We start from the raw sequence: 24092 nt of genomic DNA on the forward strand, positions 1-24092 counted from the left end.
GAGCTCGGCACAGTAGCTAAAAACGTAAAGTATGACATTTATTGTTACCACTAGGTGGCGCTATATGTATAACTGAATTTTATCATATAGATGCTTTCAGGCCGTGACTATTACGTTGCCTGAGAAGTTTGAGATTTTTTGGAGCTTGAACATGGGAGTTATCACACTTAGAATGAGTTGACATTTTTTGTACAAAATACCGTATGTGGGGTATTTTTTTTTCACGCCTGAAGGGCTAGGTGGCGCTGCATATATAACTGAATTTTGTCATAGAGATACCTTCAGGCTTTGACTATAAACATACATGTCAAGTTTGGGATTTTTTGGAGCATGTACCGGGGAGTTATTAAGCATATCCTTTTTCAGTGCGAAACACAAAATTTGATGCCCCGCCCTCATCATATAGTATTTCCAAAAGTCAAGATTTTTCTGCCTGTAGTTGGCTCAGGTCTTGACATGGTCCAGGTCAAGTCTAAAGTCAGTCGGATGAAATGTGTAGGAGAAGTGGGCAAAAGTATGCCCCCTGAAAATGTGCAAAAATCGTCAAAAATGGGACATTCAAAAATTCATAGCTCACTTCCTGTTCATTTTAGCACATGGGTCCAAGAGACTTTTTTGTAGGTCATGGACTCCCTCATACACCTAAAAATTTTCGTAGATCTTGCTTAAACGTACAATCGGGGCTGCTTCGTTAAAAATTTCTAGGGGGCGCTATTGAGTCATTTTTGTAAAAATAGGACAATACATGATAAAATATTGCTCATTTTGCCAGGCCAGATGTGTGTGCCAAGTTTCATGAGTTTCTGCGCATGTTTAGACCATCAAAACTAGCGTTGTTTTCTTGGTGAACAGTGCTTAGCCACGCCCACAGCGATTCGCGAAAACTCACAAACTTCGTGTTGTGACATCATGAAGGCCGAAACCCCCATCTGAGCAAATATGAGGTTGGTCCAGTTAACGTGTTTGGAGAAAAATGTACAAGAAAATTCGTAAGAAAAAAAATTGCCACTAGGTGGCGCTATCAGTTAGATGAAATATAAGTTCGTAGATGTCTTTAGGGCTGGACTCTCATCAAATGTGTGAAATTTTGAGAAGATAGGATCATCTCGGTCAAGTTCATGCAGCTTTTATTGTCACGAAAAATCTTCAGACTTTGCGTCACCGTAGCGGCCACGCCCTTTGGCGAAAAGTTACAATATTCGGTGTGGGGCATCATCAACATCTTAAGGCTTTTCTGACCAATTTTCAACTGGATCCCTTCAACGAGCTCAGCACAGTAGCTAAAAACGTAAAGTATGACATTTATTGTAACCACTAGGTGGCGCTATATGTATAACTGAATTTTTTCATATAGGTGTTTTCAGGCCGTGACTATTACGTTGCCTGAGAAGTTTGAGATTTTTTGGAGCTTGTACATGGGAGTTATTCAGCATTTGCTCTTTCTGGACAAATGAAATTTTAAAGGCAATATTTGATGCCCCGCCCCCGTCATATAGTATTTCGAAAACGCAAGATTTTTTGCCTAGTTTTTCTCTTAAGTCTTGAGATGATAAATGCCAAGTTTAAAGTCAATGGGATGAAAAATGTTTGCATAGGGGGAAAAAGCATGACCACAGTGAATGTGCCAAAATAGGCCAAAATTGGACATTAAAAAATTCATAGCTCACTTCCTGTACATTTTAGGAAATGGCTTCCACTGACTTTTTTGTGCGTCTCGTAGTGCTACACGTGCCTGCCATTTTTCGTAGCTCTAGCTCAAACGGACCGGGATTGGTTTTTATTTTTCTACGCTAGGTGGCGCTATAGAGTCGCGTTGTTATGACAACTACATAATATCAAATTTTTCGCCGGGCCCGAAGAGACTGCAAAGTTTGGTGAGTTTTCGTAAATGTTTAGGCCCTCAAAAATGCGATCGTTTACGGAGAAGAAGAAGAAGAATAATAATAATAATTCTTACAAAAACAAGAGGGACCTCGCAGCGGTCGCTGCTCGGGCCCTAACTAGAGCTGCGAGCAGCTATAAAGGGCCCTCGCAGCCCGGGCCACGTTGGGGTCCTTGCACGTTGGGGTACTTGTACGTTAGGGTACTGGCACGTTGGGGTACTGGCATATTGGAAGCAAAATTTCTTTGAAAATGGCATAATAAACGTTTACATGTAGAATATTTTTTTTGCCAGTGTGTGTCAAGCTCAACGGGTTTTGGTGATTGTTAAGACCTGCAAAAATCAGCGTCCTTTTTTATTTTTAGGCAATGAGTTGCCCTGATTGGTATTTTTTGTAAAAGTGTATATAGACATCATCGCTCGTTATACTCATTGCACAATGTTACTTTTATTGTCCAAAGGGGCAATCAAAAATGAATAAAACAAAATGGAAACATACATACGTTTGGATCGGTGTGAAGCCAGTGAACAATTTGAGTAGTGGAAACTAAAAGAATATTAATAAATGACTTAGTTATCACACTTAGAATGAGTTTACATTTTTTGTACAAAATACCGTATGTGTTTTTTTTTTTTATGCCTCAAGGGCTAGATGGCGCTTTATTTATAACTGAATGTTTTCATAGAGATACCTTCAGGCCTTGATTATAAGCATACATGTCCAGTGTGGGATTTTTTTTGGAGCATGTACCGTGGAGTTATTAAGCATATCCTTCATTCACGATATTGCTTTTAATGTCCATAGAGGCGATAAAAAATAAATAAAAATATATATATGTTTGGATAAGTCTGATGCCAGTGAACATTTTGAGTGGTGGAAACTAAAAGAATATTCATAAATGACTTAGTTATCACACTTAGAATGAGTTTACATTTTTTGGACAAAATACCGTATGTGGGGTATTTTATTTTATGCCTCAAGGGCTAGGTGGCGCTGTATATATAACTGAATATTGTCATAGAGATACCTTCAGGCCTTGACGATAAACATACATGTCAAGTTTGGGATTTTTTGGAGCATGTACCGGGGAGTTATCAAGCATATCCTTTTTCATTGTGAAACACAAATTTTGATGCCCCGCCCTCATCATATAGTATTTCGAAAAGTCAAGATTTTCCCCCCTGTCGTTGGCTCAGGTCTTGACATGGTCCAGGTCAAGTCTTAACTCAGTTGGATGAAACGTGGAGAAGAAGTGGGCAAAAGTATGCCCCCTGTAAATGTGCAAAAATCATCAAAAATGGGACAATCGGGTTGTGGGGTACTGGCATATTGGAAGCAAAATTTCTTTGAAAATGGCATAATAAACCTTTACATGTAGAATATTTTTTTTGCCAGTGTGTGTCAAGCTCAACGGGTTTTGGTGATTGTTAAGACCTGCAAAAATCAGCGTCCTTTTTTATTTTTAGGCAATGAGTTGCCCTGATTGGTATTTTTTGTAAAAGTGTATATATACATCATCGCTCGTTGTACTCATTGCACAATGTTACTTTTATTGTCCAAAGGGGCAATCAAAAATGAATAAAACAAAATGGAAACGTACATACGTTTGGATCGGTGTGAAGCCAGTGAAAAATTTGAGTGGTGGAAACTAAAAGAATATTCATAAATGACTTAGTCATCACACTTAGAATGAGTTTACATTTTTTTGTACAAAATACCGTATGTGTTTTTTTTTTTTTTATATAAGCCTCAAGGGCTAGGTGGCGCTGTATTTATAACTGAATGTTGTCATCGAGATACCTTCAAGCCTTGATTATAAGCATACATGTCAAGTGTGGGATTTTTTTTGGAGCATGTACCGTGGAGTTATTAAGCATATCCTTCATTCACGATATTGCTTTTAATGTCCACAGAGGCTATCAAAAATAAATAAAAATATATATATGTTTGGATAAGTCTGATGCCAGTGAACATTTTGAGTGGTGGAAACTAAAAGAATATTCATAAATGACTTAGTTATCACACTTGGAATGAGTTTACATTTTTTGGACAAAATACCGTATGTGGGGTATTTTTTTTTTATGCCTCAAGGGCTAGGTGGCGCTGCATATATAACTGAATGTTGTCATAGAGATAGCTTCAGGCCTTGACGATAAACATACATGTCAAGTTTGGGATTTTTTGGAGCATGTACCGGGGAGTTATTAAGCATATCCTTTTTCAGTGCGAAACACAAATTTTGATGCCCCGCCTTCATCATATAGTATTTCGAAAGGTCAAGATTTTTCCCCCTGTCGTTGGCTCAGGTCTTGACATGGTTCAAGGTCAAGTCTTAACTCAGTCAGATGAAACGTGTAGGAGAAGTGGGCAAAAGTCTGCCCCCTGTGAATGTGCAAAAATTGTCAAAAATGGGACATTCAAAAATTCGTAGCTCACTTCCTGTTCATTTTAGCATATGGGTCCAAGAGACTTTTTTTGTAGGACTTGGGCTCCCTCATACACCTAAAAATATTCGTCGTTCTTGCTTAAACGTACAACTGGGGCTGTTTCGTTAAAGATTTCTAGGGGGCGCTATTGAGTCATTTTTGTAAAAATAGCACAATCGCCGATAAAAAATTGCTCATTTTGCCAGGCCAGCTGTGTGTGCCAAGTTTCGTGTGTTTCTGTGCCAGTTTAGGCCCTCAAAATTGGCGTTGTTTTCTTGGCGAACAGCGCTTAGCCACGCCCACAGCGACTCGCGAAAACTCACAAACTTCGTGTTGTGACAGCATGAAGGCCGACACCCTCATCTGAGCAAATATGAGGTAGGTCCAGTTAACATGGTTGGAGAAAAACATTGAAGAAAAATCGTAAGAAAAAAAATTGCCAGTAGGTGGCGCTATCAGTAAGATGAAATATAAGTTTGTAGATGTCTTTAGGGCTGGACTCTCATCAATTGTGTACAATTTTGAGAAGATAGCATCATCTCGGTCAAGTTAATGCAGCTTTTGTTGTCACGAGAAATCTTCAGACTTTGCGGCACCGTAGCGGCCACGCCCTTTGGCGAAAAGTTACAATATTCGGTGTGGGGCATGATCAACATCTTAAGGCTTTTCTGACCAATTTTCAACTGGATCCCTTCAACGAGCTCAGCACAGTAGCTAAAAACGTAAAGTATGACAATTATTGTTACCACTAGGTGGCGCTACATGGATAACTGAATTTTATCATATAGATGTTTTTAGGCCGTGACTATTAAGTTGCCTGAGAAGTTTGAGATTTTTTGGAGCTTGAACATGGGAGTTATTAAGCATTTGCTCTTTCTGGACAAATGAAATTTTAAAGGCAATATTTGATGCCCCGCCCCCGTCATATAGTATTTCGAAAAGGCAAGATTTTTTCCCCAGTTGTTCTCTCAGGTCTTGAGATGATAAATGCCAAGTTTGAAGTCAATTGGATGAAAAATGTTTGCAAAGGGGGAAAAAGCATGACCACAGTGAATGTGCCAAAATAGGCCAAAATTGGACATTAAAAAATTCATAGCTCACTTCCTGTACATTTTAGCTACATGGTCCCAATAGACTTTTTTGTGCGTCTCGGCGTGCTACACGTGCCTGCCAATTTTCGTTGCTCTAGCTCAAACATGCCGGGCTTGGTTTTTATTTTTCTATGCTAGGGGGCGCTATAGAGTCGCGTTGTTATGACGACTTCATAATATCAAATTTTTCGCCGGGCCTGAGGAGTGTGCAAAGTTTGGTGAGTTTTCGTAAATGTTTAGGTACCCAAAATCGTGATCGTTTACGGAGAAGAAGAAGAAGAATAATAATAATAATAATAATAATCCGATCGAAAAACAATAGGGACCTCGCAGCGGTAGCTGCTCGGGCCCTAATAATAATAATAATAATAATAATAATAATAATAATTTTTACAAAAACAATAGGGACCTCGCAGCGGTCGCTGCTCGGGCCCTAATAATAAACGCTTTTTTTCTGGATACTAATATGTGACTGCTGCCCTATGTGACTGCTCCGCAGCAGTAGCTTCGCTACTGCTTTGCGGGCAGCAGTCACATAATAATTATACATCATTTTTGTCCTTTTTCATTAAACTTTGCACAGACAAGGCATGGAAAAAACTAACATTTTAAATGGTACTTGTTCCATGTAACAGTACCCCAACGTGCCAGTACACTGACGTGCCAGTAACCCAACGTTGTGCTCAATAGCGCCCTCTATGCATTTTTATGGAGCATTTCCAATTGTATGATTCAAGCGATACACAACTAAAGATGACTTGACCTTGATGTGTGAAAACTGGGAGGCATACCTATTAGAGCTGAAGACCTACAAAAAGTATTCTGTAGCCGTATGCTAAACGTAAAAGGAAGTCCGCCATTTTGAATTTATTTTGGGAATTGCACACCATATTTTGCGTTTTGATTAAACTTTGCACACACTAGGCTTGACATTTTAGATGGTCCTTGTCCTATTTGACAGTACCCCAACGTGCCAGTACCCCGACGTGCAAGTACCCCAACGTGGCCCGTGTTGCGAGGGCCCTTTATAGCTGCTCGCAGCTCTAGTTATTATTATTCTCCGCAAACAATCGCATTTTTGAGACGTTAAACGTGAACGAAAACTCACCAAACTTTACACGCACATCAGGCCTGGCGAAAAATTTGATATTTTAAAGTCGCCATACATGATAACAGAAAAATGGCTCCATAGCGCCACCTACATAGGTTAAACGGATCCCAGTCCCGCTACGATTGTCCTACGGCAATGAAAATTGTGTGGCACCTGTAGCACATCCCAATGAACAAAAACCTCTTTGAAGTGTGTACCCTAAAATAGACAGAAAGTGAGGTATGAGTATTTAAATGTCCAATTTTTGCCAATTTTTGCACATTTACAGGGGTCATACTTTTGCCCGCTTCTCCTACACGGTTAACCCGATTGACTTCAAACTTGGGATGTACCATCTCAACACCTGGGACAACATCATTGTGAAAAATGAAAAGTTTTTGATATACTATATGACGGCGGCGGCGCATCAAATTTAGAGTTTAAAAATTCTTACTTCACGAAGCATTGCCGGTTGTACGTTTAATCTAGAGCTGCGAAAATTGGTACACATATGTAACAGGCTATGACCTACAAAAAACTCTTTTTGAACCATATGCTAAACCTAACAGGAAGTCCACCATTTTGATTTATTTTGGAACGTGTTGCCATTTTTTTTGGCTATTTCATTGGGGTCTTATTTTAACGAACTCCTCCTACGGTGTTTATCCGATCATTTTCAAACTTGGTGTGATTCATCTTAAGATGTTGAAGATGAAAAGTTATTGAAAGCTTTGTATTTCGTCGCACGCTGTTGTCATGGCATGCACTGTTTGCAAAGGAAAAAAAAATCCTTAAAGAAGCATTGCCAGTTGTACGAAGCAGCTAGAGCTACGAAAATTTGTAGACATATGTAACAGCCCAAGATGTACAAAAAAGTCTCTTGGTGCCCTGTGCTAAACCCAACAGGAAGTCCCCCAGGGGCCGGGCATCACATTTTGAGCTAAAAAAAACTCCTCTTTAACAAAGCATACCCGGCTGTACGTTTCACCTAGAGTTACCAAAATTTGTAGAGCTATATAACAGCCCTCGAGGTACAAAAAACTCTTTTTGAACCATATGCTAAACCTAACAGGACGTCCGCCATTTTGATTTACTTTGGAATGTGTTGCCATTTTTTTTGGCCATTTCATAGGGGTCATATTTTAACAAACTCCTCCTACAGAGTTTATCCGATCATCTTCAAACTTGGTGTGATTCATCTTAAGATGTTGAAAATTAAAAGTTATTGAACGTTTTTTATTTCGTCACACGCTGTTATCGTGGCATGCACTTATTGCAAAGGAAAAAAATCCTTCTTAATGAAGCATTCCCAGTTGTACGAAGCAGCTAGAGCGACGAAAAATTGTAGACATATGTAACAGCCCAGGATGTACAAAAATGTCTCTTGGTGCCATGTGCTAAACGCAACAGGAAGTCCCCCAGGGGCCGGGCATCACATTTTGAGCTAAAAAAATCCTCTTTAACGAAGCATTCTCGGTTGTACCTTTCACCTAGCGCTATGATAATTTGCAGGCATACATAAGAGCCCACAATGTACAAAAAAGTCTCTTGGAACCATGTGCTAAACCAAACAGGAAGTCCGCCATTTTTATTTATGATGGGATTTGTTGCCATTTTTTGTGGCCTTTTTCAGGGGTCATATTTTAACTAACCCCTCCTACAAAATTTATCCGACTGTCTTCAAACTTGGTATGTTTCATCTTAAGATGTTTAAGATGCAAAGTAATCGAAAGTTTTTTATTTTGTCACACGCTGTTGACATAGCAATGCATCGAATTGCACACCATATTTTGCGTTTTGATTAAACAGACAAAGCATTCCCGGTTGTACGTTTCACCTAAAGCTATGATAATTTGCAGGCAAACATAAGAGCTCAGGATGTACAAAAAAAGTCTCTTGGAGCCATATGCTAAACCAATCAGGAAGTCCACCATTTTGATTTACGTTGGGATTTGTAGCCATTTTTTGTGGCCTTTTTTAGGGGTCATATTTTAACGAACTCCTCCTACAAAATTTATCCGACTGTCTTTAAACTTGGTGTGCTTCATCTTAAGATGTTTAAGATGCAAAGTTATCGAAAGTTATTTATTTTGTCGCACGCCGTTGTCATGGCGATGCATTGTTTGCCAAGTAAAATGCTGCTTTTTTTTTGGTCTAAACATGTGCAAAAACTCATGAAACTTTACACACACATCAGGCTTGTCATCAGCATGAATATTTTAGAGATTTCTTATTCAATTTGCAATAAATGGTTCAATAGCGCCCTCTAGACATTTTTATGAAGCTTTTGCAAATGTTTTGTGTTTTATGATTCAGCTAGATTTGTAAAAATTGGGATACCTATCAGCCTAAGACTTACAAAAAGGTTTCTAAAGCCAGATGCTGAATCAAAAAGGAAGTCTGCCATTTTGATTTACTTTGGTATTTGTTGCCATTTTTTGGGGCCTTTTATAGGGGTCATATTTTCAACAGAACTTATCAGATCGTCTTCATTCTTTGGCGTGTTTCATCTTAAGATATTTAAGATGAAAAGTTATTGAATTTTTTTATTTTGTCACACGCCTTTGCTGTAGCCATGCATTGTTTGTGAAGAAAAATGCTTTTTTGAGAGTCTAAATATGGGTGAAAACTCACAAAACTTTGCACACACACCAGACCTGTCTGGAACATGAATATTTTATTTAGAGATTTGTTGTGCAATTTGTAATAAATGGCTCAATAGCGCCCTCTAGACATTTTTATGAAGTCTTTCCGATTATATGATTCAGCTAGATGTGTGAATATTGGCAGGAATGCCGAATATATTCAAAAAGTATTCTATATAGCCATGTGCCAATCCATTTTGATTTTATTTTGTTAATTGTGCATCGTTTTTGGCCTTTCCATGAAACTTTAAAAACACAAAGCATGGCAAAAACGTTTACAATTTAGATGGTTTCCTATTTGACAGTACCCCAACATGCCAGTACCCCGACGTGCAAATACCCCAACGTGGCCCGGGTTGCGAGGGCCCTTTATAGCTGCTCGCAGCTCTAGTTATTATTATTATTATTATTATTATTATTATTATTATTAGGGCCCGAGTAGCGACCGCTGCGAGGTCCCTGTTGTTTTTGTAAAAATTATTATTAGGGCCCGAGCAGCGACTGCTGCGAGGTCCCTATTGTTTTTGTAAAATTATTGTTATTATTATTATTATTATTGTGGGATGCTATATTGTTTCTAACCGTTATTATTATTATACTTATTATAGCATTTTATTCTCAACACTTTTTGCAATCAAACTACTCCTACATTATACTTCCGATTTACACCGTTCAAATTTCAACTTGCTGACAAAATTCACGCCTTTCGGGGTATTTATCGTTTGACTTCATATTAATTACAGTACTCGCATAATTTAATGTTAAAAATCTACTTTTCCCCATTCAGTTTTAATGGGACTGACACTGAATTTTTTCTAAGTCCCATTTTCCACGCCCACTTCCATACATACAACAGACCATCTTATCTTGCTTTCTGATATTGCTCAGTGGCGCAGTTGGGAGAGTGCATGTACAGTAAGCAGGAGGTCGCAGGTTCAAAGCCCACCGCCAACTGTACATTGCACATATGTCCGTGGCAATTACATAAACGGATATTAAGTATATCAACTGACTATCATACCAGTAATTGCGTTATACTGACATGATCAAACGCATGTGTCCCAAATCAGCGCTGATGACTTTCAGCGTCAGGTGACACTTTGAATTACAAATACGCCAATTCGCTCTGCTGCTCACAGGTCTGGTGGCTCACTGGCTTAAGCGCTTGCACCAGGTGAATAGCAAAGACAACCTGATGAATGGTTCCCTGGTTCAAGCCTCGGATGGAGCAACTTTTGGACATGGACATACTTCTTTTTTTTCAATTTTTCGCCGGGCCCGAAGAGTGTGCAAATTTCGGTGAGTTTTCGTGAATGTTTAGGTCCTCAATGCGATCATTTGCGGAGAATAAAGAATAATAATAATAATAATAATAATAATAATTTTTACAAAAACAATAGGGACCTCGCAGCGGTCGCTGCTCAGGCCCTAATAATAATAATAATAATAATAATAATGATAATAATTTTTACAAAAACAATAGGGACCTCGCAGCGGTCGCTGCTCGGGCCCTAATAATAATAATAATAATAATTTTTACAAAAACAATAGGGACCTCGCAGCGGTCGCTGCTCGGGCCCTAAAAATAAGTGGAGGTCTAAAATGAAAAAAATAAGAGGTGTGTCATTTATCAGTGCAATAAAATTATTGAATAATCATTTTAATAATCGAGATTTCGATCTTTATCATAGTAATCATAGGTATAATTTTTTGCATAATCGTCCAGCCCTACCTGGAAGCTATTTGCAGTATTTGTTACTACTCATCTGCATAGTGCACTCAAAACAGTTTGCTCGAGTTAATAGTGAGTGTGAACATTTCCCAAAAACCTATCCATCCATCCATCCATCCATCCATCCATCCATCCATCCATCCATCCATCCATCCATATTCTACCACTTATCGCACCAGCTTTAACAGTGAAGCCCAGACTTCTCTCTCCCCAGCTACTTCATCTAGCTTCTCAGGCGGGATCCCAAGGTGTTCCCAGGCCAGCTGAGAGATATAGTGTCTTCAGTGTGTCCTGGGTCATCCCTGTGGCCTCCCGCCGTTGGGACGTGCCCGGAACACCTCTCCAGGGTGGCGTCCAGTTGGCATCGGAGACAGATGGCTGAGACACCTCAACCATCTCCTCTCGATGCGGAGGAGCAGCGGCTCAACTCTGAGTCCCTCCCTGATAGCCGAGCTCTTGAGGGAGAGCCCGGGCACCCTGCGGACCAGACAATGTGACGTATTGACACCCCAAAACATTGCTGCATCATAGTGGCATGTCTGATATATGACGCACACCTTTCTATAAATATTAGTATTTTTGTGTAATAGCTTCAAGGTCATGTGACCTATTGGCCCCAAATTAGTACTGGCTCATAGTGAAATGTCTGCTCAATGACACACACCTCTTTTTTTTCTCTATTTCAACCTTTCCTTCATTTTAAATTAACTTCATATTGTACTTATCAATGTTATTGCTCAATATCACCCAGAAGAGTGCATTCCCAGTGAAATGTGAATTGGTACTATGTTATAGTGAAACATATTTTAAACTGATAATAATAATAATAATAATAATAATAATAATAAAAACAAACATCTTTTAAACTGTCACGCCGCCACCTGCGTGACAGGCCATGCTTTTATTTTGCTATCCATGTTTCCTGTATTATTGTGAAAATCCTAACTCTCCTATCACTCCAGGTCACTTGCCCTTCCTGCAGTTCATTAATTACCGGTCCCCGCCCATGATCATGTCCACCTGCCACCAATCAACCAAGACAATAAAAGCCACCTGCACTTTCCCCTCAGTGCCGAAGTGTCACAGTTAGTGCATGGAAGCGTCCCACAGTCCTCGAGTCCTTGTTCCTGTTGCCTTGTTGTTTTGCCTTATTTTTGTGCCTTATCCTCCACAGCGGAGCGCCCTTAGTTACCCCTTGTGCCTTGAGCCTTGTTTCCTCCCTATCGGAGCGCCTTGTGTTGTCCCCTGTACCTTTTGCCTGTTTTTTCCTCCCCAGTGGAGCGTTTTTAGTTCTCCACTTTTTGATCCCCCTTTCTCCTCTCAGTGTGAGAGGAGACAGCTGCTGACCGGCAATAAATCTGTTGCCTTTGTGGCCTACCTTTATCCTGCGTCTGAGTCCTACCTCTCCTCGTCGTGTCAGTACACTTCGGCCAGCATGGACCCAGCAGGAAAGGTCGAGGCTGCGCTGCAGAGCCTTGAGGTCCGGCTTGCCAACCAGGAAAAGGTTCAGCAAGCCGTGATTTCGGAGCTGAAGGAGCTGTCGAGCCAGGTCCACGAACTGGTGAGCCAATCGCGGCGTCGGGCTCCAGCCCCCACCGGACAGCTACCCCCCCCCCCCCCCCCCCCCCCCCCCGAACTCTCTGTCCCGGCCACGTCATTCACCGGGGTAGGATTGAGACTGGCCTCCCCAGAACGATACTCCGGTGAACCTGGACAATGTCAGACCTTTCTCACGGAGTGTGACATCCATTTTGAACACTCACCACAGGCATTTTCCACAGCCCGGTCCCGGGTGGCCTTCATGGTTTCTCACCTGACTGGACGGGCCAAAACCTGGGCAACCGCGGAATGGGCCAGGGGTTCCTCGGTCTGTCAGAGCGTACAGGACTTTCAAGCCGCCTTGCGCCAAGTCTTCGATCCCGAGAACCACGACCGAGAGAAGGCACGAGCTTTGAGCCGGCTCCAACAAGGCAAAGAACCCGTCAACGATTACGCAATCCGTTTTCGCACCTTGGCCACAAACAGTGGCTGGAATTCCACAGCATTACAGGACCATTTTCTGAAAGGACTCTCACCCGCCATCCAAGAACTCCTGATACCCGTGGACCTTCCCACCGACTTGGATGCTCTGATCTCCCTAGCGATCCGGGCTGATCATCGTCGACGGGAGTTGACCAAGTCCAGCGGGCACCATAGAAGGGTAGAACCAACCCCCTTGTCATCGCCAATGGAAATTGAAATGCCACAGCTCATCTTGCCTCCCCGACCTGCGCCAAGGGAAGTGCGGAACGTCGAGGAGGAACCCATGCAGCTTGGTCGGGCCCAGTTAACCACAGAGGAGCGACAGCGCCGCCGCCAAGAAGGCCGCTGCTTCTACTGTGGTGAACTTGGTCATCTGGTGGGAACTTGCACCGTGAAAAGAGGTTCACCGGTGAGTTTCCCGTCACCCCGACCTGTTAAGACACAACGAATCACGCAAGCCCAGATACGCCACCATGCTATGACCATTGACATGCCAGCACTCATCGACTCCGGTTCCGACGAGAGCCTCATGGACTGGGGCCTCGTTGAGCAAGTACGAGCCACCACCGAACCCCTTCCCCGGATCATCCAGGCCAAAGCCCTGAATGGCAAGGAGCTCTTCAACATCACCCACATCACCGAACCCCTGGAAGTACAAATTGGACAACATGTCGAGAATCTCCGTTTCCACGTAATCCAAGCTTCGTCTCCCACTTTGGTACTGGGATATCCTTGGCTACGTCAACACAACCCCCGAATTGACTGGAACTCCGGGAATATACTGGATTGGGGAAAAGATTGTAGGGATCACGTTTTGGACCAATCAGCGACCAGTGCATCCTCAGCCGCAGTCAACCTGGTCACCCTTGAGTCTCTCGCTCCTGAACCTCGCCAGTCACCGCCTCAAGCCCCCGAGTCTCGCCGGGCGCATCTCCAAGACCCTGAGCCACACCAAGTCTCTGCATCATGTCACGCCAAGTCTCTGCATCAGGTCACGCCAAGTCTCTGCATCACGCCGACCAAGCCAAAGCCGACCAAGCCAAAGCCGACCAAGCCAAAGCCGACCACGCCAAAGCCGACCACGCCAAAGCCGACCACGCCAAAGCCGACCACGCCAAAGCCGTCCACGCCAAAGTCTACCACACCACGCCAGGTCGGCCCAGCCTGTCCTGCCACGCCAAGCCTGCCACGTCTCGTCAAGTCAGCCAAGCCTGCCACGCCATGTCTGCCACACCTGCCAAGCCTGCTACGCCTCGCCAAGTCACGTCAAGTCCGCCCGCGGACTCTTCTATCGGGAACATCCTGAACGGCCCCTTGTCTGGCTTCATGGTCGCCCTCCTGGACTGCCCTTTTGTCTGGGACGGAGGGGTGGGCCGTGTTCCCACCTCCGTGCCCCCTTCCGCCCGCCCTTGTTTTTGGACTCTATGGGTCGGATGGCCGTCAGGAGCCGGCCATTGAGGGGGGGGTACTGTCACGCCGCCACCTGCGTGACAGGCCATGCTTTTATTTTGCTATCCATGTTTCCTGTATTATTGTGAAAATCCTAACTCTCCTATCACTCCAGGTCACTTGCCCTTCCTGCAGTTCATTAATTACCGGTCCCCGCCCATGATCATGTCCACCTGCCACCAATCAACCAAGACAATAAAAGCCACCTGCACTTTCCCCTCAGTGCCGAAGTGTCACAGTTAGTGCATGGAAGCGTCCCACAGTCCTCGAGTCCTTGTTCCTGTTGCCTTGTTGTTTTGCCTTATTTTTGTGCCTTATCCTCCACAGCGGAGCGCCCTTAGTTACCCCTTGTGCCTTGAGCCTTGTTTCCTCCCTAGCGGAGCGCCTTTTGTTGTCCCCTGTACCTTTTGCCTGTTTTTTCCTCCCCAGTGGAGCGTTTTTAGTTCTCCACTTTTTGATCCCCCTTTCTCCTCTCAGTGTGAGAGGAGACAGCTGCTGACCGGCAATAAATCTGTTGCCTTTGTGGCCTACCTTTATCCTGCGTCTGAGTCCTACCTCTCCTCGTCGTGTCATAAACTGCGTTTGAATTGAATTTTATTTTTGAAAACCGATCCTTTATTTTGAAAAGCGGACATCGTTCTCCGTGAAAGCGTCTCTTCGAGCACACTAACGTAAATCCTACAAAAGGGCGAACAGAAAAAAATGAAGTGCGGTGGAGTTGACCGCGTAAAATCAAAAGGTGGCTAGCTTTACCTCAGCTGTTTACAAACGCAGTGCTTGCTTGTGGCCGCTACTTCATGCTAACGTTAGCTCAGCTTTAACAAAGTCCCCCATTTATAATGCGTCACGCCAAAAAATATGTTGTCACAAAAACAGCCCCTTACTGTTTGTTATGATTTTGCAACACTTATTTAGCATGTCTCACCCGTGCATTTGATTGTCCTGACGCTAACCGGCCGGACGCCAGCGAGAGAATACACACAATGCCGACATCGACATCGGACATATTAGACGCTTAAACGTCGCTGTTGTACGGCAAACCTGGCACAACCTATTGCTGCTAGACCGTAATTGGTGCTCAGTACTGTCTAAAACGGACTTTGAAGTGGAATTTTGTCACTGATATCGATACACATGCGGCCAAACACACGAATATGGTGTATATATGTTAAGAATTCTTTTAATTCCTACGTTCCCTGAAGGCACTGTCACTGGGGGGTGTTCCCAAAGTGCTTTTGTGCAGCTGTCACTCATGATTCCACGCCCCGCTCAGTTGACACCACGCCCCCACGTAACATTCGGGTCAAAAGTCTGAAACTGAAAAAAAGAGACTTGAAACTGAAAAAAAAAAAAAAAAAGATCTGAAAGTGAAAAAAAGATTTGAAAGTGAAAAAAAAAAGTTTTAAAACTGAAAAAATGCGTTGAAACCCCAAAAATAAGATCTGAATCTGAAAAGAAAAAAAACATGCAACTGAAAAAAATAAGACCTCAAATGTCAAAATATATATGGAAGAAAAAAATTGAAAATAAATAATTTATTCAAAGTCAGGGCCGAAGTGAATCAAAATTAATTTTGATCCGAAAAATTTTTTCACGTGCTTATTTTTATTTGAATACCTTTTTATATTTTGTGAAATTCAAGATCAACACAACAATTTTCAGTTTCAAGTTTCATTTTTTCAAGTACAAAACTTTTGGCCCTAATTTAACTCCATAGACCACACTTATGTGTGTGAATGATTGAGTGTGTGTGGACATAGAAAAAATTATTTTCAAGCAATACTTATGCCAAATAATTTAATGCATTTTCACAGTTGCAGATATTGTGCACGATGAGTTAATTCTCAAGGTTTTGTGTCTGTCACAAACTAAAGCTAAACAAGACTTAAACCTATATCAAATACAAGAGGAAAGTTTAAATGAGCTAATTTTGGCTTCATAGGCCCACAGTTGACGAAGACTAGCGACATCCCATGATCCAAACCAAAGGAAAAGGCCAAATTCCCATTTCGGGGAAACCTCTGGAAACACCTGGGGATGGGGGATCTTACCTGACCGATTTACTGTATTGTTCCTTAAAAAATAAAAATAAATAATTCTATTGCGCCAGTAACCAACCATGCCACTCTCCCAACATGGCAGTATGCCATAGTGGTCTGGGTAGAGAGTGCCAGGCTTAGCTAGTTTTATGTGACTCCTAACATTACACATTACGCATCACAATTGAATGGAAGCACCTTTTTCAAAACATCAGTAGAATGTGATAAATTTCAGTAGTTTTGCTTGTAACCATGACATATAATTCCCCTCCTCGATTTTAGCAAAAAAATAAAAATAACAATAATAAAAACCGTGATATTCTTGAGAAATAAGCACATTCTACTCTTTATAAGTGTGTGCAGACTTTTTTTTTTTTTTTTTTTTTTAAATATTCCTTTTGGTTAATCTAATTCATGTCTTACTTTCAGATGACATCAGATACTACTATGGGGAGGGTCTGGCTCTCTACTTTGGCTTCCTGGAGTACTTTACAATGGCCCTTGTGCCTCTGGCCCTAATGGGGCTGCTCTATTGTCAGTTTGACTGGAAGAATTATGACAAATATGTTTTCTTCGCTGCATTCAATCTTATCTGGTGCACTGTTATCCTTGAGGTAAGGAAGCATTTTCAATTTGTCTTTCTGTAGTTGAAATTTATGACATTAGGTTAAGTGCTGTGATTTGGTGTGAAGAATTCTGTATGTATGTGTAGGGGTGCGTGTGTGGGTGGGGGGGGGGGGGGGGGGGGGGTTGCGTGTGCGTGCGTGGGTTTGGCTGTGCATATAACGTAATTGCTGGAATATAAGGTGCACCTGATTATAAGCCGCACCCACTACATTTCTAAAGGAAAAAGCATTTTGTTCATACATAAGCCGCATGTGCCCACATTGAAAATGAGATATTTACAAAGAAAGACGGTACTAAGTAAGTGAGGACCAGTGACCACTTTCATTATAAGCGAAGTGCGCATCTCGAATTCAAGGTGCATTATGGGTAGCGGCGTGGTGCATTGTGGGTATGTGAAACTATCAAACGGTCATTGAAAATGAATTGGATCCGATGGATAGAAACGTTTCAACGGCTGGAAAGTTGCTGTTTTTTTTTTTATTAACATGCATAACATGTGGTTTACTGATATCAGGGAAGTTCACTTGCAAGCTTTAAAGTGTACAGTTAGGCAAAGATTGTCACCACTCTAATCTCCGCCATTCAAATTGATAGGGTAGTTGGTAGCCTTGTTTTTTACCTCTCGCATGCGCAAACTTAATGTGCACTTTGCTTATTGTAAGCAGAAGCTCTCGCTTACCCACTTTCAACTCGCAGAATGCAGGCAAGTCATTCTTCCCCATGTCATGTACAATCACGGTGTCACGGCAAAATTAAATCACCATGTAGCAACAAACTAGAAAGCACGACCAAAACCAATACAACAACTACTAGACCACTAACTAGCAGAATAATTAACACAGAACATGCATTTTAAACACCCTTTCAATCGCCAGTGCCACAAAGCATCCAGCGACGCTACACATGGTAGCATGCCATTAGCAGTATGCTAAAACATACGCTAGCACATTCTAGCGCTAGTTTTTGAAAAGGCAGAGAGCAATAACAATGTACTCACGTTGCTTTTGATCAATCACAAATCCCTCGTCTTCTGTATCCGAAACGAACTGGGCAAGTTCTCCATCAAACACACCAGGCTCCGTCTCATCGTCAGTCAGTCTCGTTGAAGTGCGTTCCTCGGAAATCATGCATTCACGATGCATTGATAAATAGTGGCGTAACTGTCACGGCACTGCCTCCTAGTTTTGGTATAGCTGTGTTCGCCATGTGTCATCCAGAGCTCCCGATGTCCAGCGGTTGAACGTCACCATCCCTCTCTCTCTCTCTCTCTCTCTCTCTCTCTCTCTCTCTCTCTCTCTCTCTCTCTCTCTCTCTCTCTCCACGCTCGCTGATCGCGTATTAGTGTCAATCAAACAATTAACTTTAAGTGGCTCGTTAAGCTCTAAAACAAGCAAAAAAAGAAAAACAAAAAGAGGACACATGCTCACTGAACATGCAGGCTTGAACTTAATGACAGAAGTTCAATGAAGTAAGATCACTGTCAAAAAGACCTATGCGTGATTAACGATTCGTATCCATAATAGTAACAATCCGTGTGTTTTCAATGTTTTCATGTGAATACAAATCAAAATTGCGTGGGTGTGAATTAATTTATTGTGTCTACGAATCTAAATAATGTGGGTTTTAATTTTTTTCTTATGACTACAAATCCAGATATTTTGGGTTTTAATTTTTTTTTCTTGTGACAACGAATCTAAAATCTGTGAGTGTAATGTCTTTTCAACACAACTCTCACTTCTACGACTACGAAGCTTGATTCCACACAAGTTCACGGCTGTGCACGAATCTCTTCTGGGGATTGCATTTTGCGACTACGAATTTCAATATGCAAATTTGGATGACGTCACGCCTGGATTACAGGGGGAACTAGTCGGGCACCGATTCCCCCACCCGCGCATGCGTCAAAGAACGAAGATGGCGGACGCTGTGCTAAAACGAAGCACTGCTTCGAGGCAAGAGCTCCATCTGCTGGTCAAACCTGCGCACATGGAATTTTTAGAATCATGTTTACAAAGCTTACTTGTGATCATGTATGAGCCTCGGCATTTCATAAGTTCAATTAAGTTTCAGTAGATGTCTCTCTTTTTTTAACTGTGTGATTGTGTCCTTTTAAAGTGTTATTTCCACAAGTAAAGTTGAACTTTCAAGTTTGTGTATTGTTTTTGAATTTGGTTTTCAAAACAGTATTTTTAGAGTAGGCTATTATTTATTTACACTTGGAAGAGAATAAAATAAAGAAATGGAAAAAAACAAAGAAATGATAAAAGTCTATCTCTCATGGGTTGAGGAACGACCTCACGATCTGCAGCTTCAGGTTTGAGACTGCCGTTTGCAGGAAGATTCTGGCTGACCAGCGATATACTAATACACATCACTGACGTCAGGAGCTCCGTGGCCGATCATGTAAAGCAGCTGTCTCTCAAGCTGAAGGTCGTGAGTTCGAATTTTGACTATTATTATTATTATTTTTATTATTTATTTTACGCTCTTCCAAGTGCAAATATTACTCTGAAATTTTCTATTTGGTCGCACTGTAAATAGAGTCAAATTTACTCGACAGAATATAATGTGTCAGTGCGGTGCTTGTGAACAGGGATAGTTTTTTTTATTATATGGGATATGTATTTCCATAATCCTTGAATGGAGAAAATATTTGAGCCGAATGATCATGACCTTGACTATTTTTATGTATCAAGTAATTGGGGCTTTAATTACTCCAGGAAGGTTTGTCAAACACCGAGTTCATCTTTCCCGTGAAACAGCGTAAACTCGCTGACACGTTTGTGACGTCCAAGGCCTCGTTTGCAGTGGTCACGTGATTTTCGGCATGTCTGAAGCAGTTGTCGGACCACTGCTTCGACACGCCTCCGCTTCATTTGCTCGAATCAGATTCGACCAGGAAGGCTCAAGCTTAACATCTCTAGCTCAAGAGAAGCGTCATCATCACTGCAGGTAAAGTTAACAACGTGAACATCCAATTTATTAGTAATTTATTCGGGCCCAAGCAGCGACTGCTGCGAGGTCCCTATTGTTTTTGTAAAAATTATTAGGGCCCGAGCAGCTACCGCTCCATAGGTTAAACGGATCCCTGTCCCGCTACGATTGTCCGACGGCTATGAAAATTGTGTGGCACCTGTAGCACATCCCAATGAACAAAAACCTCTTTGAAGTGTGTACCCTAAAATAGACAGAAAGTGAGGTATGAGAATTTAAATGTCCAATTTTTGCCAATTTTTGCACATTTACAGGGGTCATACTTTTGCCCGCTTCTCCTACACGGTTAACCCGATTGACTTCAAACTTGGGATGTACCATCTCAACACCTGGGACAACATCATAGTGAAAAATGAACAGTTTTTGATATACTATATGACGGCGGCGGCGCATCAAATTTAGAGTTTAAAAATTCTTACTTCACGAAGCATTGCTGGTTGTACGTTTAATCTAGAGCTACGAAAATTGGTACACATATGTAACAGGCTATGACCTACAAAAAACTCTTTTTGAACCATATGCTAAACCTAACAGGAAGTCCACCATTTTGATTTATTTTAGAACGTGTTGCCATTTTTTTGGCCATTTCATTGGGGTCTTATTTTAACGAACTCCTCCTACAGTGTTTATCCGATCATCTTCAAACTTGGTGTGATTCATCTTAAGATGTTGAAGATGAAAAGTTATTCGAAAGCTTTGTATTTCGTCGCACGCTGTTGTCATGGCATGCACTGTTTTTAAAGGAAAAAAAATATCCTTAAAGAAGCATTCCCATTTGTACGAAGCAGCTAGAGCTACGAAAATTTGTAGACATATGTAACAGCCCAAGATGTACAAAAAAGTCTCTTGGTGCCCTGTGCTAAACCCAACAGGAAGTCCCCCAGGGGCCGGGCATCACATTTTGAGCTAAAAAAACTCCTCTTTAACAAAGCATACCCGGCTGTACGTTTCACATAGAGTTACCAACATTTGTAGAGGTATATAACAGCCCTCGAGGTACAAAAAACTCTTTTTGAACCATATGCTAAACCTAACAGGACGTCCGCCATTTTGATTTACTTTGGAATGTGTTGCCATTTTTTTTGACCATTTCATAGGGGTCATATTTTAACAAACTCCTCCTACAGAGTTTATCCGATCATCTTCAAACTTGGTGTGATTCATCTTAAGATGTTGAAAATGAAAAGTTATTGAAAGTTTTTTATTTCGTCACACGCTGTTGTCGTGGCATGCACTTTTTGCAAAGGAAAAAAATCCTTCTTAATGAAGCATTCCCAGTTGTACGAAGCAGCTAGAGCGACGAAAAATTGTAGACATATGTAACAGCCCAGGATGTACAAAAAAGTCTCTTGGTGCCATGTGCTAAACCCAACAGGAAGTCCCGTAGGGGCCGGGCATCACATTTTGAGCTAAAAAACTCCTCTTTAACAAAGCATTCCCGGTTGTACGTTTCACCTAGCGCTATGATAATTTGCAGGCATACATAAGAGCCCATGATGTACAAAAAAGTCTCTTGGAACCATGTGCTAAACCAAACAGGAAGTCTGCCATTTTGATTTATGATGGGATTTGTTGCCATTTTTTGTGGCCTTTTTCAGGGGTCATATTTTAACGAACCCCTCCTACAAAATTTATCCGACTGTCTTCAAACTTGGTGTGTTTCATCTTAAGATGTTTAAGATGCAAAGTAATAGAAAGTTTTTTATTTTGTAACACGCTGTTGCCATAGCAATGCATTGTTTGTCAAGTGCTGCTTTTTTTTTTTTATACACATGAAAACTCATGAAACTTTGCAAACACATCAGACTTGTCATGAACATGAATTTTCAGAGATTTATTGTGCAATTTGCAATAAATAGCGCCCTCTAGACATTTTTTGGGAAGCATTTCCGATTGTATGATTATACTAGACCTACAAAAAAGTATTATGTAGCCATTTGCCAAACCAAAGAGGAAGTCCGCTATTTTGATTTTATTTTGGGAATTATACATCATTTTTGGCCTTTTTCATTAAACTTTGCACAGACAAGGCATGGAAAAAACTAACATTTTAAATGGTCCTTGTTCCATGTAACAGTACCCCAACGTGCCAGTACCCTGACGTGCAAGTAACCCAACGTTGTGCTCAATAGCGCCCTCTATGCATTTTTATGGAGCATTTCCAATTGTATGATTCAAGCGATACACAACTAAAGATGACTTGACCTAGATTTGTGAAAACTGGGAGGCATACCTATTAGCTTAAGACCTACAAAAAGTATTCTGTAGCCGTATGCTAAACCTAAAAGGAAGTCCGCCATTTTGAATTTATTTTGGGAATTGCGCACCATATTTTGCGTTTTGATTAAACTTTGCACACACAAGGCTTGTCAAAAACATTTTAGATGGTCCTTGTCCTATTTGACAGTACCCTGTGCCAGTACCCCGACGTGCAAGTACCCCAACGTGGCCCGGGTTGCGAGGGCCCTTTATAGCTGCTCGCAGCTCTAGTTATTATTAGGGCCCGAGCAGCGGCGGCGGCGGTGCCGCTGCGGGGCCCTATTGTTTTTGTAGGAATTCTTCTTATTAGGGCCCGAGCAGCGGCGGCACCGGCGGCGGTGCCGCTGCGAGGCCCTATTGTTTTTGTAGGAATTCTTCTTATTATTATTCTTTTTCTTCTCCGCAAACAATCGCATTTTTGAGACACTAAACGTGAACGAAAACTCACCAAACTTTACACGCACATCAGGCCTGGCGAAAAATTTGATATTTTAAAGTCACCATACATGATAACAGAAAAATGGCTCCTTAGCGCCCCCTACATAGGTTAAACGGATCCCTGTCCCGCTACGATTGTCCGACGGCTATGAAAATTGTGTGGCACCTGTAGCACATCCCAATGAACAAAAACCTCTTTGAAGTGTGTACCCTAAAATAGACAGAAAGTGAGGTATGAGTATTTAAATGTCCAATTTTTGCCAATTTTTGCACATTTACAGGGGTCATACTTTTGCCCGCTTCTCCTACACGGTTAACCCGATTGACTTCAAACTTGGGCTGTACCATCTCAACACCTGGGACAACATCATGGTAAAAAAATCTAAAGTTTTTGACATACTATATGACGGTGGCGGGGCATCAAATTTACAGTTTCAAAATTCTTACTTAACGAAGCATTGCCGGTGGTATGTTTAATCTAGAGCTACGAAAATTGGTACACATATGTAACAGACTATGATCTACAAAAAAGCCTGTTGGTGCCATATGCTAAACCTAACAGGAAGTCCGCCAGAGGCGAGGCATCAAATTTTGTGTTTCAAAATTCTTACTTAATGAAGCATTCCCGGCTGTACATTTCACCTAGAGTTACCAAAATTTTAAGACATATGTAACAGCCCTCAAGGTACAAAAAACTCTTTTTGAACCATATGCTAAACCGAACAGGAAGTCCGCCATTTTGATTTACTTTGGAACGTGTTGCCATTTTTTGGGCCATTTCATAGGGGTCTTATTTTAACGAACTCCTCCTACAGAGTTTATCCGATCATCTCCAAACTTGGTGTGATTCATCTTAAGATGTTGAAGATGAAAAGTTATTGAAAGCTTTTTATTTCGTCGCACGCTGTTGCCGTAGCATGCACAGTTTGCAAAGGAAAAAATTCCTTCTTAATGAAGCATTCCCAGTTGTACGAAGCAGCTAGAGCTACGAAAATTTGGAGACACATGTAACAGCCCACGATGTACAAAAAAGTCTCTTGGTGCCATGTGCTAAACCCAACAGGAAGTCCCGTAGGGGCCGGGCATCACATTTTGAGCTAAAAAACTCCTCTTTAACGAAGCATTCCCGGTTGTACGTTTCACCTAGCGCTATGATAATTTAGAGGCATACATAAGAGCTCACAATGTACAAAAAAGTCTCTTGGAACCATCTGCTAAACCAAACAGGAAGTCCGCCATTTTGATTTACGTTGGGATTTGTAGCCATTTTTTGTGGCCTTTTTTCGGGGTCATATTTTAACGGACTCCTCCTACAAAATTTATCCGACTGTCTTTAAACTTGGTGTGCTTCATCGTAAGATGTTTAAGATGCAAAGTTATCGAAAGTTATTTATTTT

General features: G+C 41.6%; 1 protein-coding gene across 6 annotated transcripts in view; it reads left to right on the forward strand.

The window, feature by feature from the left end:
• Window positions 1–24092, forward strand: part of ano10a (anoctamin 10a) — a 306259-nt gene that overhangs the window by 189560 nt on the left and 92607 nt on the right. For all 6 annotated transcript variants that reach the window (XM_077526020.1, XM_077526019.1, XM_077526021.1 and 3 more), the window contains one exon: window positions 16807–16991. In XM_077526020.1, coding sequence (XP_077382146.1) covers window positions 16807–16991 — 185 coding nt within the window. The remainder of the gene's footprint in view (window positions 1–16806; window positions 16992–24092) is intronic.

This window comes from Festucalex cinctus, chromosome 7, assembly GCF_051991245.1.
Source record: "Festucalex cinctus isolate MCC-2025b chromosome 7, RoL_Fcin_1.0, whole genome shotgun sequence".
NCBI classification, from domain to species: domain Eukaryota; kingdom Metazoa; phylum Chordata; class Actinopteri; order Syngnathiformes; family Syngnathidae; genus Festucalex; species Festucalex cinctus.